The following is a 16,733-nucleotide window of genomic DNA, read 5'->3' as shown; positions in this document are numbered from 1 at the left end:
TGAGTGAAGTTCCATTGGGCCATTTGCTCGAGAAATGGAAGGAATGACGTGCAAAGTGTTTCTATATATGTAGGTATGTACGTCAACTTACGTGTTTATATTAACTAAGCAAATATGTACAGTTTGTGCTAAGCGAATTCTAAGCGGAAGCGTTGTGTCAGTTCCAGTATCGTTTTCGCTCTGTTTTCCTCGTGGTTCGGTGCTCTCCACGATATTTCGTCCTTCTCCACTTACCTCAAATGCTCGTATCCGCACATACGTCTGTGCATATGTATATGTGCTCGGCTTTTAAAGTTTCTTGCCTACTCTATTGTACGCCTGGGTGCAATACACATGAATACCCGAAGGAAATTTGAAACTTTAAAAACTTTTCTAAACATATTCAATTGCCCACAAAAACGGTATTCGTTTTGCCATGACCGTTGCGCCTTTACAAAACCGAACTTCTTTACTATTTTAAAATTTAACATAATTTGCTTATGCTTTTAAGGGCCATTTCGCGCATTAAGTTTGAACTTTTGATGTTTGCTGTGGTTACGTATACGCCCCGCACTCGGCGCTCATTGATTATTTTATTATTTTAAAGAGGATAATCGAGCTGTAAGCTGCTTTTATTATTGTAAAATGCTATAAGAATAGTTTGATATTTATAAAGTCATCCTATTCATCGGAATGTCGGTTAGATAATATTTTGAAATTATATTGAAATTTCCTTGGGGAAAAATACAAAATAATAGAATATGCATCTATATTTTTAAATATATCAGCTGAAGGCGCATAATCTTATACAAATTATATGTCAATTCAATATTAAAGCATAGCAAACATTCAAGTTTTCCTTTGAATTTACGCCCAATTTACGAAATATGCCGACGGTAGCTATGAAGCCATTTAAAGATGTCGCGACGCATTTATCTTGCAATCATCATAAACGTACAGCGTCTTACAAATGATTCCTTACCCGTACGCGTGCATATAGTCGCAGAGCGATGGAGAATACGCCGGATAATTGTATAAATTTATCACTTAAACGCAACTTAACTTCCACTTCCTTGATCACAAAGGACAGAGCAGTGCAGAAAGCCCCATTAAAAGTCTAGTAACTGCTGAGAAAATCCCCAAAGATGGAGAAGACAATATGTGATTCTTTCCCACAAAAAAAAAAACACCAACCACAGGAAACAAGACGAGAAAGAGAAAAGCATTAAAAGCGTTGACGTATTTAAAGTGCATACATAACAAAGCAGATGCGGTGGCTGAAGCGCTCGCGAAAGACTAAAAATTACGGAGCGAAAATCTCACAAAAAGTATGAAATGACACCGGCAATCACACCGAAACGCAAACGCAAACGCAACGTCTTCGCCGACTCAAATACACGCGCACACACATACACACGGAGTGTGTGTGTAGATATAAATTCACACAAATAACGACATCCTCGGCGTGATAAGCAGAAGAAATATGAGCAAAGGATATAAATTGTGTCAGCGGTGAAATGATAAAAAACCACTTAAAGGCGCAAACAATAGCGGAGCGCGAACGAACGTCAGAGCGCAGCGCGCAGCGATGGCGACGGCTAAGGACGCATTGAAACCACACAGTCGTGCGAATGGATGGACGAAGGTGCGAGTATATGCAGCGCTGGAGCATAAGCACAAAGGCGAAACATTGAAGAGGACAATTGTGTTGACAATGCTAATAAGGCAGTCGTTGACGCGGCCGCAGCGGCCGCAGCGGCAGCTAGAGCAGTCGGCGGTTGAAAGCGGCGAAAGCACAGAGGCGAACAAGTGACCCACCGCAGAGTGAAGCAGCGGAACGCATACTAGCTAAACACGCGCACTAAGAATGACAATGAGGCAACTAGACAAGCGCAGCGACTCAAAAAATTTTATGCTCAAAATTAAAAAAATAAGCAAAAAATCTGATGACAAGAGGCAACGGATTTTTGTATATTTAATCGCATAATACCACAGACAAATTTTTTGTAATTTAAAATTAGCACCAAAGTTACAAAATGATGGTGCTGGAGAGGATATATTATACCACCAATGTTGATGGCCTTACTTATCTCTGACCTAAGCCTTTCAATTGACAGTGATTCCTAGAATCTTTAAAAGTGTACTTCTTAAGCTCATTTCTAGTCGAAAGCACATTAAAACCGATCTTAAAATTCACGTAGACACTGTCCTGATGAAAAATAACATTGGTCATCAAAATAAAAGAAATCAGACAATCCTTCTTTCCCCAATTTTGATATTTTTTTAGTTAAGGACACAATGGTCTCCTATTTTTACTCGAATTCCCCGCCGACATTAGAGGCTAGAGAAAAAGCTTAAATATCGTACTATTTTCGAGTCGGTGACTAATTTTGTGTTTGCTGGGATAGTTGCCAGACTAATAGAAATAACAAGCAGCATGCCGAATGAGCACGAATAAAAGAATAAATGCAACAAATTTGTATCTGCTGTGTATTGAAGTGAGATTATTACCATCATACCCTCATTAATGTTTCTTATCAACACTACTAATGTATACACGAACAAGAAAAATAAATGCTTATATAATACTATAACGGAATAGCTGCAAACAGCTGGTGATGAGACGGAGAAGTGACGATTACAACGGCCCGCTGCCGTCCATGGTGCTCACAAACCAACAGCAGCGGGGCTCATTTGTACAGTTTCCTTCGCAGGCGCAGGCAAAAATTAATATTTTTACAGCGTCTATGGTGAATTTCACACCCGAGCAAATTCTTAAAATTTACTAGGCTAACTTTTCCTTCAGCTGCGTATTTCTGCACATAATTCTTTCACATTTTCACTTTTCCCTTCCTTACATTCTTTTATTTTCAATCTTCTTCTGGGTGTGTATGGCGAGCAACTCGAAAAAATTCGGAGGAAATATTTTCAGCAAATGCTTGCTGTTCCCCGACAAATTCTGTTTTTCAACTTTTCGCTCGTGTTGCTGCTTTCTTGTGGGCGCTTACTTACCGGATACTTGCTGCAATTACCCAGCGCCAGCAAAAACACATTTTTAGTAAATGTAGAGTGAGTAATATCGTCCACAAATTATTTCCATTGAATGCAGCTACTTGGCCATCAGGGCAATGCCTTCATCTACGCGCCTTCTACACCCTGCCATCTAATATACAAGTGTACTGCCATTTCATTTTTTACTGCTATGCGCCTCGCTAAGAGAACGTATAATATTGTATCCTTGGTTACTAGACCTGGGAAAGCATATCAAGCATTGAGAAATAGTTTCGACTTTAAAGAAAATGGTCCGATATGGAAACCTCTTAAGACTCTAGGCAATCTTAGCATCACCTGGTGAGAGTGGAGTGAAATTACATCAAATTATTAAAGAGGAAACATGTTTTTTTTATAATATTTAGTAACCATTTCAACAAGTTCTTCAGCGTGCATCACTCTTTTGGGTATTTGTTCGGTTGTTTCCTTACCTCTCTAAATATTAGATCTATCTTAGGTTCTATACTATGTTAATTAATACAATGTTATCACAGAATGACATCTTAAGTTCATATACACTATGAAATATGTATATACGTATGTGAAATTACATACTGTACTCAAATCAATAAAAAAATTGAAAGCTCTTGCCGAGCTGGAAGAAACTTCAAATGTCCATCTGCGTTGCCGATAACACATCAAATTAGAACGACGCGTTCAAAACAACATTATTTCAGCGCATTTCAGAGCAGACAAAATTTATGGATTGCTGCCGCGGACAATCGTCGTCATCACACGGCGACAATAATTTAGGTGACCGTACTGGTTGGGCAATGAATTCAGAAATGTTGCAAATAAGTTAGTACTTAGCAGCGCTCGTAAATGCGAGAGACATATTTTCATTATTCACACTCCAGTGGTTTTAGCAACAATATGGGCGCAATAAAATACGCCGAAGTTGCTGGCGAAGCTACATTTTTGATTGGAAGCATTAATGTTGTGGAAAGCACATAGTGTTTAGGATTATATTTTACATTTTTTAGAGGAAAATTTTTTCAGCTAAGCTTCTACACAAATTTGCGGTACAGCAAACATTACATCTCACGAGCAGTAATATGCGGTTAATAATTACATATGCAGTACTCCTGAAACAGAGAAATGACACGTATATTTATGCGGAGAATGAAGTACTATAATACCAGAAAATTAACTTTACCTTGGTAGTTTTGAACCCAAAACCGAAAAATGCGATATTCAATATTATTATCAAAATCGATACTGCTTTTATTGCCATTAATTAAAGTCTTGAATTGTTACATATATTTCTATAATACATATTATTATTACTTTTTAGTTTCGATGTCCGGGGGAGAGCGTTCGAAAAGGCGTTGTACTGGTCGGACACCAACTCGTTTGGACCTCGCGCTTACTTCATAACGAATCAACAACCTGCAAAATTGACGGTCGAGAATGTTCAGTTGGATGATGAAGGCGTAAGTAAATGAATAACCGACAATTCTGCACACAAATATTATATTAAATTCCTGTAAATGAGAAAACCATTCAAGTGCCAAAAATAACATTCTTTATTGATTAATTATATTACATTTTATTTCGAGACTCAATTGTCCATTTACATTGCTTAATTTCTGTCCCACAGGTATACAGGTGTCGCGTCGATTTCCAGAACTCCCCCACGCGCAACCATAGGATTAATTTCACGGTTATTGGTACGTATACATACTGGGCCTAAGTCTACCAAACACGTAAATACGTCCGCACTAATTGCGTGGACATTCACCTCTTCGCATATACTTATTGTGTGTACACTCCTTTTGGAGCACACAAATATATGAACATGAACATATAACTTCCTCACACATGCTTCGTTGTGATTAAAATCGTTCTTTAATTTATACACATGTAGACATCGTGTTTTCATTACTCTCTTTTCTTGTCTTATTCGCTGCAGTTCCTCCACATCAAATTATGGTTTACGATGCCTCTGGACGTGATGTCGCCGGTGCTGTGGGCCCGCTGCTCGAGGGCGACAACATTGTGTTGACATGTGAAGTGCGCGGCGGTAAGTCCACTTAATGTGAATGTAATGTAAATGGGAAGGATGACTGAAATATTATGGCTATATGTGTCAAATCTGACCCGGACTGACAAACAAAAATTACATTTTCACGTATTTCAACACAAGTCTTTAGTACTGCCTTTAGAATCAGTTGCTGAGCCAACACTGGCACCCCAACGCTTAATTCTCGTTCCTACACGTTTGGTATGAGCCTTGACTGAGATGGTCTTCACCGGTTTGGCTTTTTCGGTTTCGGTACAATTTTTGAGCGTAATTTGCCAGAATAGACAGTTTCGACATAAGCGACTTTCGGGCTAATAAATCGTTAGACGATTTCGATGACTTCGCCACCTTCACAGAATGCTTAGTGTCACTTAAATATTTGTGTTCCTCATAAAGTAGACTCTCCAAAAGGCTTACGCTACATTTTCAACGAATCTGCAGACTATAGAAAACAAGAAAATGTCAAGCTTTTTGAGCAAAAAAAATGTATGTCCATGGTGAAAATCGCTAACCAATGTTCGATACAAACAGCTGCCAAATACACAAAATGGATATATGGAGATCAAACCGCGGGAAAATTAAAGAGGTTGTATTCAAAATATTTAGAAATATATGCATATTTGATCAGCTGGTACATTGGTCCTTCATATAGCAGTTGCAACCGTAAGATATCGCGGAACGTCTAATTGTGTGCGGGCTGTCGGTGCCAATGTTCGCATATTAGATTGGGTATATGACAGGGTTGTTTCTTCATGTGAACGAGAAGCTAGCAATATTGGCAATTCTTAAATTTTAAGATTTTCGATAACTTTTCTGAATTTCTTCTATTTCCTCATCATAATACTCTGATGACTGCAGGCACTTCGAGCATCGTAAATCTCGTGCAAAGTCCTCAAGGTGCAAAACCACAAAACAACGAAAATCATTATAAAAGCGGTGTAAACAAAAACATAAGTGAAGCCTGTTGGAAGACAAACCATATATGTACTTATGTAATATGTATATAGTATATAATGGAAAGCCACATATGTCGCTTTTAAGACGCTCGCCTTTGTCCCGGCCATTACTCACACGCCGCAGAGAGCGCGCATGCAAGACGGCCGGGAGACAGTTTTTTGCTCACAGATCAAACTACGAAATAAAGCGAATAACTTTTTTCAAAAAGCGTGAGATTCAAGATATTATTTTCGGCTGACAGTATTAAACTTTTTTTAATGAACTTTTGCAGCGAAATTAAAGAAAAAGTGTAAAACATTAAGAATTCTCGCCAGTGAGCCAAGAATTTCAACACATTTCTCATTGCTAAGCGGCAGAGAAAAAGTCTGCGCGAACTTTTCAACTTAATCACAATCAAAGTAAAGCTGCAGGCGAGCGGGCAAATACGAGCACACACAAACGAACACGCGCACCCACACATATCTATTTATTCCAGCCTTTGTGTGGAGTAAAAAGGCTTAATGGTAATTTGCGGCATGTTGATTACATTGTATTTAGAGCTTTATAAATTATATGTAAGCGCTAATTCACATCCGCTAGGAGGAGAAATTTTTGCAGCAGGCTAGTTCCGGCTACGATGTCTGCGCCACTTTTGGAAGGAACATTTTCCATGAAAGGCCACGGCGGCAGTCAGGCAGTTCGGCAGTGGGGCAGAAGGCCAGAAGGGCAGCAGGGTTTCTAAGAAAAATCGCACGCGCACATACATACGCGTATTGTGTGGCAGTCGACACTTTGTGCCCCTTTCGGCATTTTTCTCATTTGTTTAATGTGCCGAAAACAATAGCCTCCGCACAATTTATGAGCAAATTAATTAAATCGATGTTTTAAGTGCAGGCAAAAAGCAAAATGTAATAATAAGCTTGTATTGTGTGCGCAAGTGAGCGAGCAAGAACAAAGGCTTCAGCTAAGTGCCAAAGCGGCAGCCAACGGGCCGAGAAAGCCAAGGAATTGCAAAGAGAAAATATCTCGAGTTGGCAGCAAGTGTTGTGCGTAGAAACATATGCCGCAGGCCACATGCCACATACGAGCACACCAACACACACATTTCTCATTGCCTTGCTGCCCGTATCCACCTATCTACCTACCGGCGTCGACCGCAACGAGAGCGGAAGGATTACCGGGCATAATATTATTTTACCACAATGTGGGTGTAGACGCTTACACTAAAACAAGAGCTCAACGACCATAACACACAGTCTGGAAAGAATAAAACACACGATTTTCTGATTACGGACATTTAGCTATAAGTATGGTATGTGTAGCAAGGACACACTTGCAACCGGTGTTGCTAGATATACATATATACCATACTCTTGTAGAAGGGAAGTACACACCGCCGTTAGACAACACTCCTGTGACGGGTCAGTTTGTTCGTCTAGGCTGAGCAGGCCCAGGGGTCTATTTAGTAGCGCAGCAATGACAAGCATTGAGCATGTGGCACGAAAAATGTGAGGGGATGCGTTAGCGTTAAGGAGTCAGAGTTCAATGTGGTGAAGCGTTTGGGGAATAAACAGAGCTTAAATTAGCAATGAGCCACTAATCTATGCAAGACGTTATATAAAGTGCCAACTTGATTAAAATTAAATTAAGTTTATTTAATAATTATTTGATAAATTTTAGCTTCACATTTTATTTCATTTTTTAGGCAAAATTTATATAAAATCGTCACCTTAAATGCAAAACAAAGTATTATCAAAAAAAATTTAAAATCGTTGTCAGATACAATAACCAATATATATAACCATTTATAATCAAAACTCAAGATTTGTTTCAATATTATGAAAATTGATGTTACGTTATTTTGCATTTTAGGTGACGAAATATTCATACCTGATTTTAAAAAGCTTTTTGAAAAAATTGTATCTGCAAAAGAAACTTGGAAAACATATCTTCAGTTGTTATATTTTATAAGTGTGTTCTAAAAGACTTCTTACACGATATGCAAGCTTCCTCTTTCCATTTAATTAAGAAAGTTCAAGGAGATTAGATCTCTATTCGCCACTTCCGATTCTCGTTAGCGGCGCTGCATCGATGTTCAGTCCCATGAATGCAAATAAATATCAATTATTAGAGAAAGTTTCGAAATAAGGACAACAATAACAACAATTTCCCGAAGCAAGTAACGAGGAACAAATAATTTGTTGTTTTGTTCGAGTCAATGCGGTTCTTGGCTGCAGCGCCTTCAAGCAACCGACACTCTTTGTGTGGTGGTGTGTGTGTGTCAGTTCGTGTGCTGTGCCAACAACAAGTCATAAATTATGTAATTTACAGTTTTCTTTGTTGTAACAGCTTATTAGCCAAATAAGTATTTTAAGCCTTGCCTGTGGTTGGGTTCGTGTCCCGACCAATATCTTTTGAAGGGCGGTAAAGAGCGAAGTAAATGTGCACGTGTGTGTACATAGTGAACCATGCGGTGTGAGTTTACATATTACTGCGGCCGACGGGAATGCGGCTCGCCATCATAATAATTTATTCACCGGGTTAAAATTTATTTATTTAAAGGCATTCACTTTCCAAGAATTTCGCTTGCACAAATTTAAACTTGAACTGAGTGATCAACAAATTCAAATTTGTTTTTTAGATGCTTTTAGTTTAGAAAAACTGACTTACCTGAAGTTTTGTGAAATTCATAGGAGTTTTAGTTCTCCGATTTTAGAGTTTCCAACTCTTTTATGTACACAGGTAAAGTCGTCCACGAACTTTTGGCTCATAATTTGATTTATTTAACTATAAAAGAAAATTTAATAAATCTAAATGGCAAATAAGGCAAGGCTCACACAAAACTTGCATCCATTAGCTCCTACGTGGAGCCCTCATATCCAAGCGCACACATGTTCGGGCTGCTCCCTTATTTACGGAGCACGTTCAATGGCTTGACATTTAGTCGCTGCTGTGGCTGTGACACTAAGGACTCATAGGGAGCAGTCAAGGATGACAGTTGTGCAGATTAAAACGGAGTAATGCTTTTCATTAGCTGATGCTATTTTCACTTGTTCATTTGCCCTCATCCCCCACACACACACGCTCTAAACGGAACTATGTAAGAAGTATAGATGGAAGGCTATTCCTCCGCTGGATGCTACTTCGGTTGGACTGGCTGACTTCTGACAATGTGCGAATGGATGTATGTGAGCATAGAGGAGCTCGTTTAGCGCAGTTGGAAGGAGTCCTTAGCAGTTACCAGTAGTGGTGCTTCAACTTTGACTCAAAGGCCAGAGCCAATCACGTGGACATACACACTCGTGAAAAGGAATTGCAGAAATGGCAGTTGCTGTGCTCGAGATACTCGTATATTAAGAAATAATTGCCAATTTCGTTCGCAATCAGTAAATTAAATTGCAATTAAGCAATCGAAATCCGATCGAAATACCACAAGTGATTCCTATTTTTATTTCGCCTTTGCATTTACTTTATATTTCACCTTCACTGCAATGCTTCTTACTTAACTACTATTTCACTGCTACGGCGAACGTGCTGACCCACTCCTTGCCGAGTTGTCCTCCACGGTGCTTTATTGCCTCTGAATGGTGTGATTTCAATTGGAAATAGATAAAGCCACCAGCCGCCAGCCACCCGAGCTGAGAAAAAACGCAATATGCCGCGGTGTCAGCCATACGAGGCATGGTAATAGCGCGGCATGCCGGCGTGGCGGCAGTGGATTGTCCGTTGTCCTACATGTGATGTCATGGCGCTGCTGCAAATTCACGTAAACATTTTAATCCGCTAAGCTTTCATTCGCTCGGTTCCATTTCATGGCGTGCACCACAGCGTTGCTGTCGAGCACTGAAAGCGCCGTTGTGCATTTCGATTTCCACAAAACTGCTGCTGCAAGCGGACGCGCTAAACCTCTGGCAAGGCGGCGGCACAACAACGCTTGTCAGCTGAAGGTAAGACTCTGCAAAAAGTATAAACAAAAAGGGAGAAGCAAAAACGGCACTTCTTCAAGGTGATCAGACCGCGTGGCAGCTGTTGTTGCAAATGGAGCAACTACGTAACGCATGTTGCATGCCGCACGTAAGCGAAATTTTAACCAACTGATTGCAAGAACTTTTATTACCTCTACCAGGGCAATGGTGCTTTTATTAGTGCCTTCTGCTCTTGTTGCCGTACGTTTCTAAATTGATTAAATTGCATGATTTGATGCTCTCTCCGTGCACTCCAAGCTATTTCGACTACCCGGCCACACCCACACTCGCACCGCATATGTATGTTGTTTGTTCTTGTGAACACCAATAAAAGCTCTTTCTATTGAAATTCCGTTGTAGTTGCAACCATTTAATTGAAAGTGAATGGGCAATTGATAGCAGTTGCTTTGAGGAATTCTGCATGAGTTCGATCTCTTGCAATGCTCGATGGTCATTTGTGCCTGGTTGGTTGGTTTGCTGACGAAGTGAATTAAATACATTTTATAAGAAATATACAAATACATATATTAATCGTTTTGTTTCTTTCCCTTACTTCGGGTGTAATATTCGTCTCCAGATTTTACGTTGCGTTGGAGATTAAGGTTATAATGTTCCGAGCAATCACCCAAGCAAATTTTAAAAATGTAGTTAAGAGAAAATCTGGTGCGGCTGCATTTTAGAAGGCGATAAGTCAGAAATTATTCGAGATATCGATTTCAGATTTTAGTATGTCATTTCTAAAATTATTACCTCTAGAAATATGTTTCGATGATTGATGATATGATAGATAGATAGATAGACGAGCTGGAGCGCTACGGAGTCGTGTCTGACTTAAAATTTCGTTTTTCATTCAAGCATTTTCGTTCGACTACATCTCCGCCTCATACCGCATACATGGGTCCATCGGTTCTACTTTTATTGTATTCTGATTAACGTTTTGAAATTGCATCAATCAATACTTGCAAATAACAGGGAACCTTTTGAGTATATTTAATTGTGATGAAGTGTGTGTAAATGGCCAATTACTTACAAACACATGAAATGATTCGCTAGCAATTTCACTTATGGCCCACAGAAGGTAGAAAACTGGCAATCACTGTTGACATAGTTATTTGATTGAAGTAATTTCACTCTGCCTTCTAATGTATGCCACATCAATCCTTCTTGAGCCACTTGTAGAAACTTTTATTTGCTCAATTACATATTCTTCATTCCTTTATTCCAACAGGCAAGCGCTGAAGCATTGGGCTAATGTGGCTAGATATTAAACCAACAGTGTTATTGCTCGAATTAGGGCAGCAACCAGATCCCCATCCACTTTCAGTAACTCGGCATAGCCAAATCGCCTCACTACTACAAATGCTTTTGCATTGTTGTTGTGGATGGATTGGCCAAATATGATGCTTTTGCATTCATTACTTCCATTGCTCCTAAAGCTGTCTTCTTGCTCATTTTGCAGGGAGTGTGCATTTTTCTCGTGTTGTTTTCAGCCCCAAGGATGTGCATAGATTGGCTAAGTATTGTTTGTGGATGGCCAATGTTCTTTCAAATTTTTTTTCATACAATGAAGCTACCAGAAAATGCCTATTGTGACTGCTACGCATCTGTTGTACTTGGCACTAAGAGGCAGATTACAGGTAACTCATCAATATTCTTTTATTTTGACGAATCCTAACGAAACTTTGGCTCCCCAGTTCTCTTGGATGCAGACACTTTTTGTCTAACACACAAATGTCATTTGTGTACAGAATACACTGACACTACCACCAACAAAAACATAATTCCAACCGGAGACTTTCTATTATATAACCATATAATTAGATTAAATAGCTATTGCTGAGAATCACCACACTTGTGGAAAATTTAAGTGAGCGCTGGAATATACCATAGTTTACTACTGTGATCAAATTGAAAGGTGAATTTTTAATTTCCACTTGGCGAGTCACATTTTCAACTAATATTGTTCCGTAACTACCATATTCGCTTGATTTGGACCAGTGTGACTTCTGGCTGTTCAGCAAACCCAAAAGACCACTCCGAGGACACCGTTTTGACTCAATTGAGGATATAAAAGTCGAATTCGTTGGCATAAGTGTATTGCAGCGGAAGGGGATTAAGTACGTTGAAGGAAATGAAATGGACAAAATTCACCTTTCAATTTGATCACAGTATTATGTACGAAAAATGTTCGAATGGACCAACGCGGGTATGCACACCACGCTTTCTACACCAGAGATAGTTGCAAGTTTATGGGCATTATTTTTTAGGAAGAATTCAGAAGCATTAGTTAAACCTTAGCAGAGTCAATTGTTCAGAACGAATAAAGCGCCCACTTGCCAGTCACCGCAATAATATCCGTAGTTAAAATTTATAAATAAGACTGAGCTGGGAGCACATGAAAGAATATTTCCAGTGCTGGAAATGATAACAGCTAGTTGATCTTATGGGAATATTATAGGAAAACTCCTGTTCCAATAAACCTCATTTAATACAACCTACTCCTTCAGACTCGAACTCGAAAACTAAACTTATTATAACAAATTTCCAAAATTTTCTGGAGACATCCACTAGATATTATCGGATAAATGGAAAAATGTTATCGGATTGAACACTATTTCGACTAGTGAAAATGCATTCGCTGCTATTCGAAATTAATCTTTGAAATGAACTTTACCTAAACTCTCAGACTAACTAGGATAACTTTCCTGAACAAACTAGGAGAATAAGGCTAAGTGTACTTTATAAACCATCATCATCCTTGTGAGCTTAGGCTTGCTGCGCATGTGCCCTCATTTGCACTCTCTTTACATTTTTGTATGTAAAGCTTCTTCATCTCTTCCGCAAGTTCATCAATCAGTCTTGATCGCGGTCTTCCTCTTGCTTCAGAGATGATTGCTGAGAGCCATCTTAGTCGCTCTGCTTGGATAAAGCTTACAATATTTTCATTATTTATAAGCTACAGCGGCTCCGCTGGCTAGGTCATGTTGTCCGAATGAATGAAAACATTCTAGCTCTGAGAGTATTCGACCCAGTACCCGCCGGGGGAAGCACAGGATGAAAAAGCCCTCCACACCGTTGGAAAGACCAGGTAAAAAAGGACTTGGCTAATCTTGTAACCTCCAATTGGCGCCAAACAACGAAAAGGAAGTACGACTGGTGCGCGGTTGTAAACTTGGCTGTAACCATGTAAGCGGTGTCTACGCCAAAAACGAAGAAGAAGATAAGCTAGTCTTTCTGATTTTATATAAAGCCAGTTTACATTGACTATTGAGTAACTTTGATTTGAACAGTGTCTTTTGGGATACGTATAACCTATTGGCTGCTTGTATTAGATCTTCGATACTCACACTTGTTGAGTTATCGCCACTGAGTTCGAAGCCCACGTGAGTAAGGGGTTTAACAGTTTCAAATGCGTATTGGCCACTTTTCACTCTTTGTGCTGCATTATCATCAGTTCTATTTAATATTGTATAAATTATTTATTATTTAAACCTTCCTTTTAGTGCGTATTGTGTAACTCATTAAATATTTACAAGTTGTGTATCCAATTTTTCTCACACAAGCCTCCGAATAAGATAGCCAATTTCCAGTTGAACGCCTACAGTTGTGTTTCAATTGCTACATAACGGTGCATCCTTGGCAATGCTCCAACGCTCCAATTGCCGTTATAAGCACCCTCGAATAAATATTCAAAAGGGAATACGGTGCAGCTTGTAGAACAACTCCTTCAAAATAACTTTAAGCAAATTTCGAGTTGCAAACCGTTAAATTTTGCGGTTGCCTTGCTGCATGTCCGTGCCTTTCACCTGACACCTGCCGAGCCACTCCGTTGACTCGATTGCCTTTTGGGTGCGCTTAGGTAAAATTTGCATTTCGTTTCCGGTATTAACGTTGCTCATACAACTTGTATCTTACACATTCACTGGCCTTAAACCCTTTTCTTCAATGACTGCTCCTTTGATAGTGCACTCGTACGCCTGTTCGTTCGTTTGTTTCGCTCGCCCTTTTGTTGCATTGACGCTCGTTTCCCGTTGGCTTTTCCGCTCCGTCTTTGTTGTAAAGCGATTTTGTTATGCATGTTTTTTCTCCTTGTCGACTTAAAGTTGACTAATGTATGCCTCTTTTTGTTGTATTTGATTCCTCTTGCACAGATATATGTGTATATATATACTATATGTGTTTTGAGTTTGGTTGGTCCTTGTTTTATTTGCAAATGCCTCTCCGGTATTCATTTACATTGTAAGTGCGAAGTTTGTTTGTCTACCAACTCGACTGAATGTAAAATTTCGACTGTTGCCTCTAAACGAATTCATTCGAAGCCTCTTTGTGTGGTTTTATTTTTGTTTGCGATTTTCCTTTTGCTCGTGTTTTTTTCTTTTATTTTTATTATTGTGTTATTTTCAGAGCTTCCCATGCATATTTGCATATTTCCAAATGCGAAATGCGAAAAAATAGTATGCAGTCTTGGAAGTTCGGATCCTATGCTTGACTTACAATTTCGGTACAACATCCTTTTCGGAAAATTCACCAACCAGCAAAGTGGGAGTTAGCAGGCGGGCAGGGTGGAACACAAGAAAAATTGACGTAAAATGTAAAAGAAGTATTTACTATTTTCAATGCTCAGCGAAAGGTGTGAAGCGAGGTGGTGCCAGCGCTTAAGCCCCCTTTGCCTCTGACACAATCACTTCGCTTGCTTAACAGGCAGTAAGTCAGTCAGACTGAGACTCAGCAATTTACTTGTGCACAGTTTGTTGCTCACTTTTTGTGCAAACATTTGTATCCAAGAGCGAGTTGTGGAATCTTTTTGTAAACGAGAGTATGTAAATAAACATTGGGCCTGGGGGCAGTGTCGTTTCAACCCAACTTAGGTGCCACAAAACATTAAAAGTTAATCAAGGCGTTTGCCGGCGTCGCCCATTACCTCTTGAATCTGGTTCGGTAGTTAAAGAGACATTTACATAGTTGCAAATTAAAGAAGTTTGGGGAAACTGAGTGCCAAATTAGAAATGTTATCCTTTCCACTTTCATCAATATCAGGTAAAAAAAATATGACAATAGGGGCATTTGTATAAAAATCGAGTTCAAAAACTTGCAATTTTTAAACGAATGTTATTCATATGGAGATATAAGAGTTATATCATGTTACAGTGCAATTTTTTCGGTGAAAATAATTAAATTTTATATTTTTCATTTGAAACTCAAAATATTTGCATATCTGTGTTTGTGGTTGACTCAGTACTTCTGTCACGTCACGGATATTTGAAATTTTTTCGTGCCTTCGGGGCTAACACCACTACGGTTGTTTTCAGCTAATTAAACCACAACAAGCTTTAAAGCTCATTGAATTTTTTAAGCTGTGAGCTTGTTAAACATTGTAGGAATTTTATTAAGTTCTATAAAACAGTATTCGATCAATGCATATGAGTGTATGTTTCATACACAAGGAAATACAGTAAAAACTCTATTTTGTGAACTTCATGGGACCGGTTACTGTTTAACAGTTTATATAATGAAAACCTATGTAGGTAAGACATACTGCAATTAATATTCGAGAAAACATTTTCTAACTTATAGTGCTTAGTGGTCGCTCAATGTCAGCTGATTCTTTATCTTTGTCAACTTGTTCCTCTTGCCTTGCTTTTACTAAATCAGGAATTACTTTGTCAGTGCGAATAGCTGATACGGCTAGATTTTTATCAACTTCATGTAAATATGGAAATAGTGATATCCTAAACCAACTCAACGTTAATAAATCAAACTACATTCTCCCAAGACTGGATTTTACTAGATACTTCCAGGTGATGATATCCCCTAGACGAGAACGGAAACGGCTCTCCTGGCCTTGTCGTCGCCTATTACTAATTCCAACATAGTTCTTAACTGCAAGAAAGCACTGAGCTCACTAAAAGACAAACTTCACCTAGCAGCAGGAGTTCACTAGGATCGATCAGAAGAGAGCTCAATATACAATTTCAATAAGTTGCAAATAACAGATGGAAAAATATAACAAAATGCGTCATAACTAAACAATTACGGCCAAAAAATGACAAGAAAAAAACTAACGACTTATTAAATAGGTCCAGGAAAAGTATATACAGACTAATTGCTACCACAACTGGGAACTGGCCATTTGGAGAACATGCGTCCAAATTGGTTGTGCCCCAGAACAACATCGGCCGAGGCTGCGAAATAGTAGGGTATAAGGAAACAATTTTCCGCTTTCTCTGTGAATGCTCAGCCCTATCAATCAAGCATCAAACCTTGAATGAATCTATAAAAAAAGCATATCGGACATTAGTAGATTCATCGAAACCTCAAAATGGTTTGATCAAGAAGATGAAACATAATAACAATAATAAAGAGGTCTGCGACAAGTGCATCAAAATGGCACAGCTAGTGCTAAAGGAGCCCCAAAGATAACAGAGCTGCACTCTTACCTACCTACCTGATGTAAAAACAAATTCTGTAAAATCAAGTTGCAAGCAGTTGACGACTCCATGCGATCAGGGATCTTCATTGTTTCACTCAATGGTGGGCTGAAATCCTGGATTACTAGCACAAATCCTTGATTGTGTCTTCGCAAGCCTTGGATAAAAAATTAACTTCATGAAACATGTTGATAAAAGCTCTCCCGCCCAACTCTATGAGCTCCAAAAAGGTTATCTTTCTAAATTATAATTTGGTCCATAAGACCACAGTAACATTAAATAATCGAAAAAATGACACCAAAATATTACGAAGATTAAATATAACGGAACAAACTAAACAGTTATCAACAA

The 16,733-nt window shown here is 38.9% G+C and overlaps 1 protein-coding gene across 2 annotated transcripts in view; it reads left to right on the top strand.

Moving 5' to 3' along the window:
- LOC120770465 overlaps positions 1 to 16,733 on the top strand; it is a 205,441-nt gene that overhangs the window by 134,662 nt on the left and 54,046 nt on the right. For both annotated transcript variants that reach the window (XM_040097973.1, XM_040097964.1), the window contains 3 exons: positions 4,325 to 4,463; positions 4,631 to 4,700; positions 4,943 to 5,053. In XM_040097973.1, coding sequence (XP_039953907.1) covers positions 4,325 to 4,463; positions 4,631 to 4,700; positions 4,943 to 5,053 — 320 coding nt within the window. The remainder of the gene's footprint in view (positions 1 to 4,324; positions 4,464 to 4,630; positions 4,701 to 4,942; positions 5,054 to 16,733) is intronic.

The sequence above is a fragment of the Bactrocera tryoni genome, chromosome 1 (genome assembly GCF_016617805.1).
Source record: "Bactrocera tryoni isolate S06 chromosome 1, CSIRO_BtryS06_freeze2, whole genome shotgun sequence".
Lineage (NCBI taxonomy): Eukaryota > Metazoa > Arthropoda > Insecta > Diptera > Tephritidae > Bactrocera > Bactrocera tryoni.
Note: the sequence above shows the minus strand (reverse complement) of the source record. Positions and strands in the feature narration are given on the sequence as shown.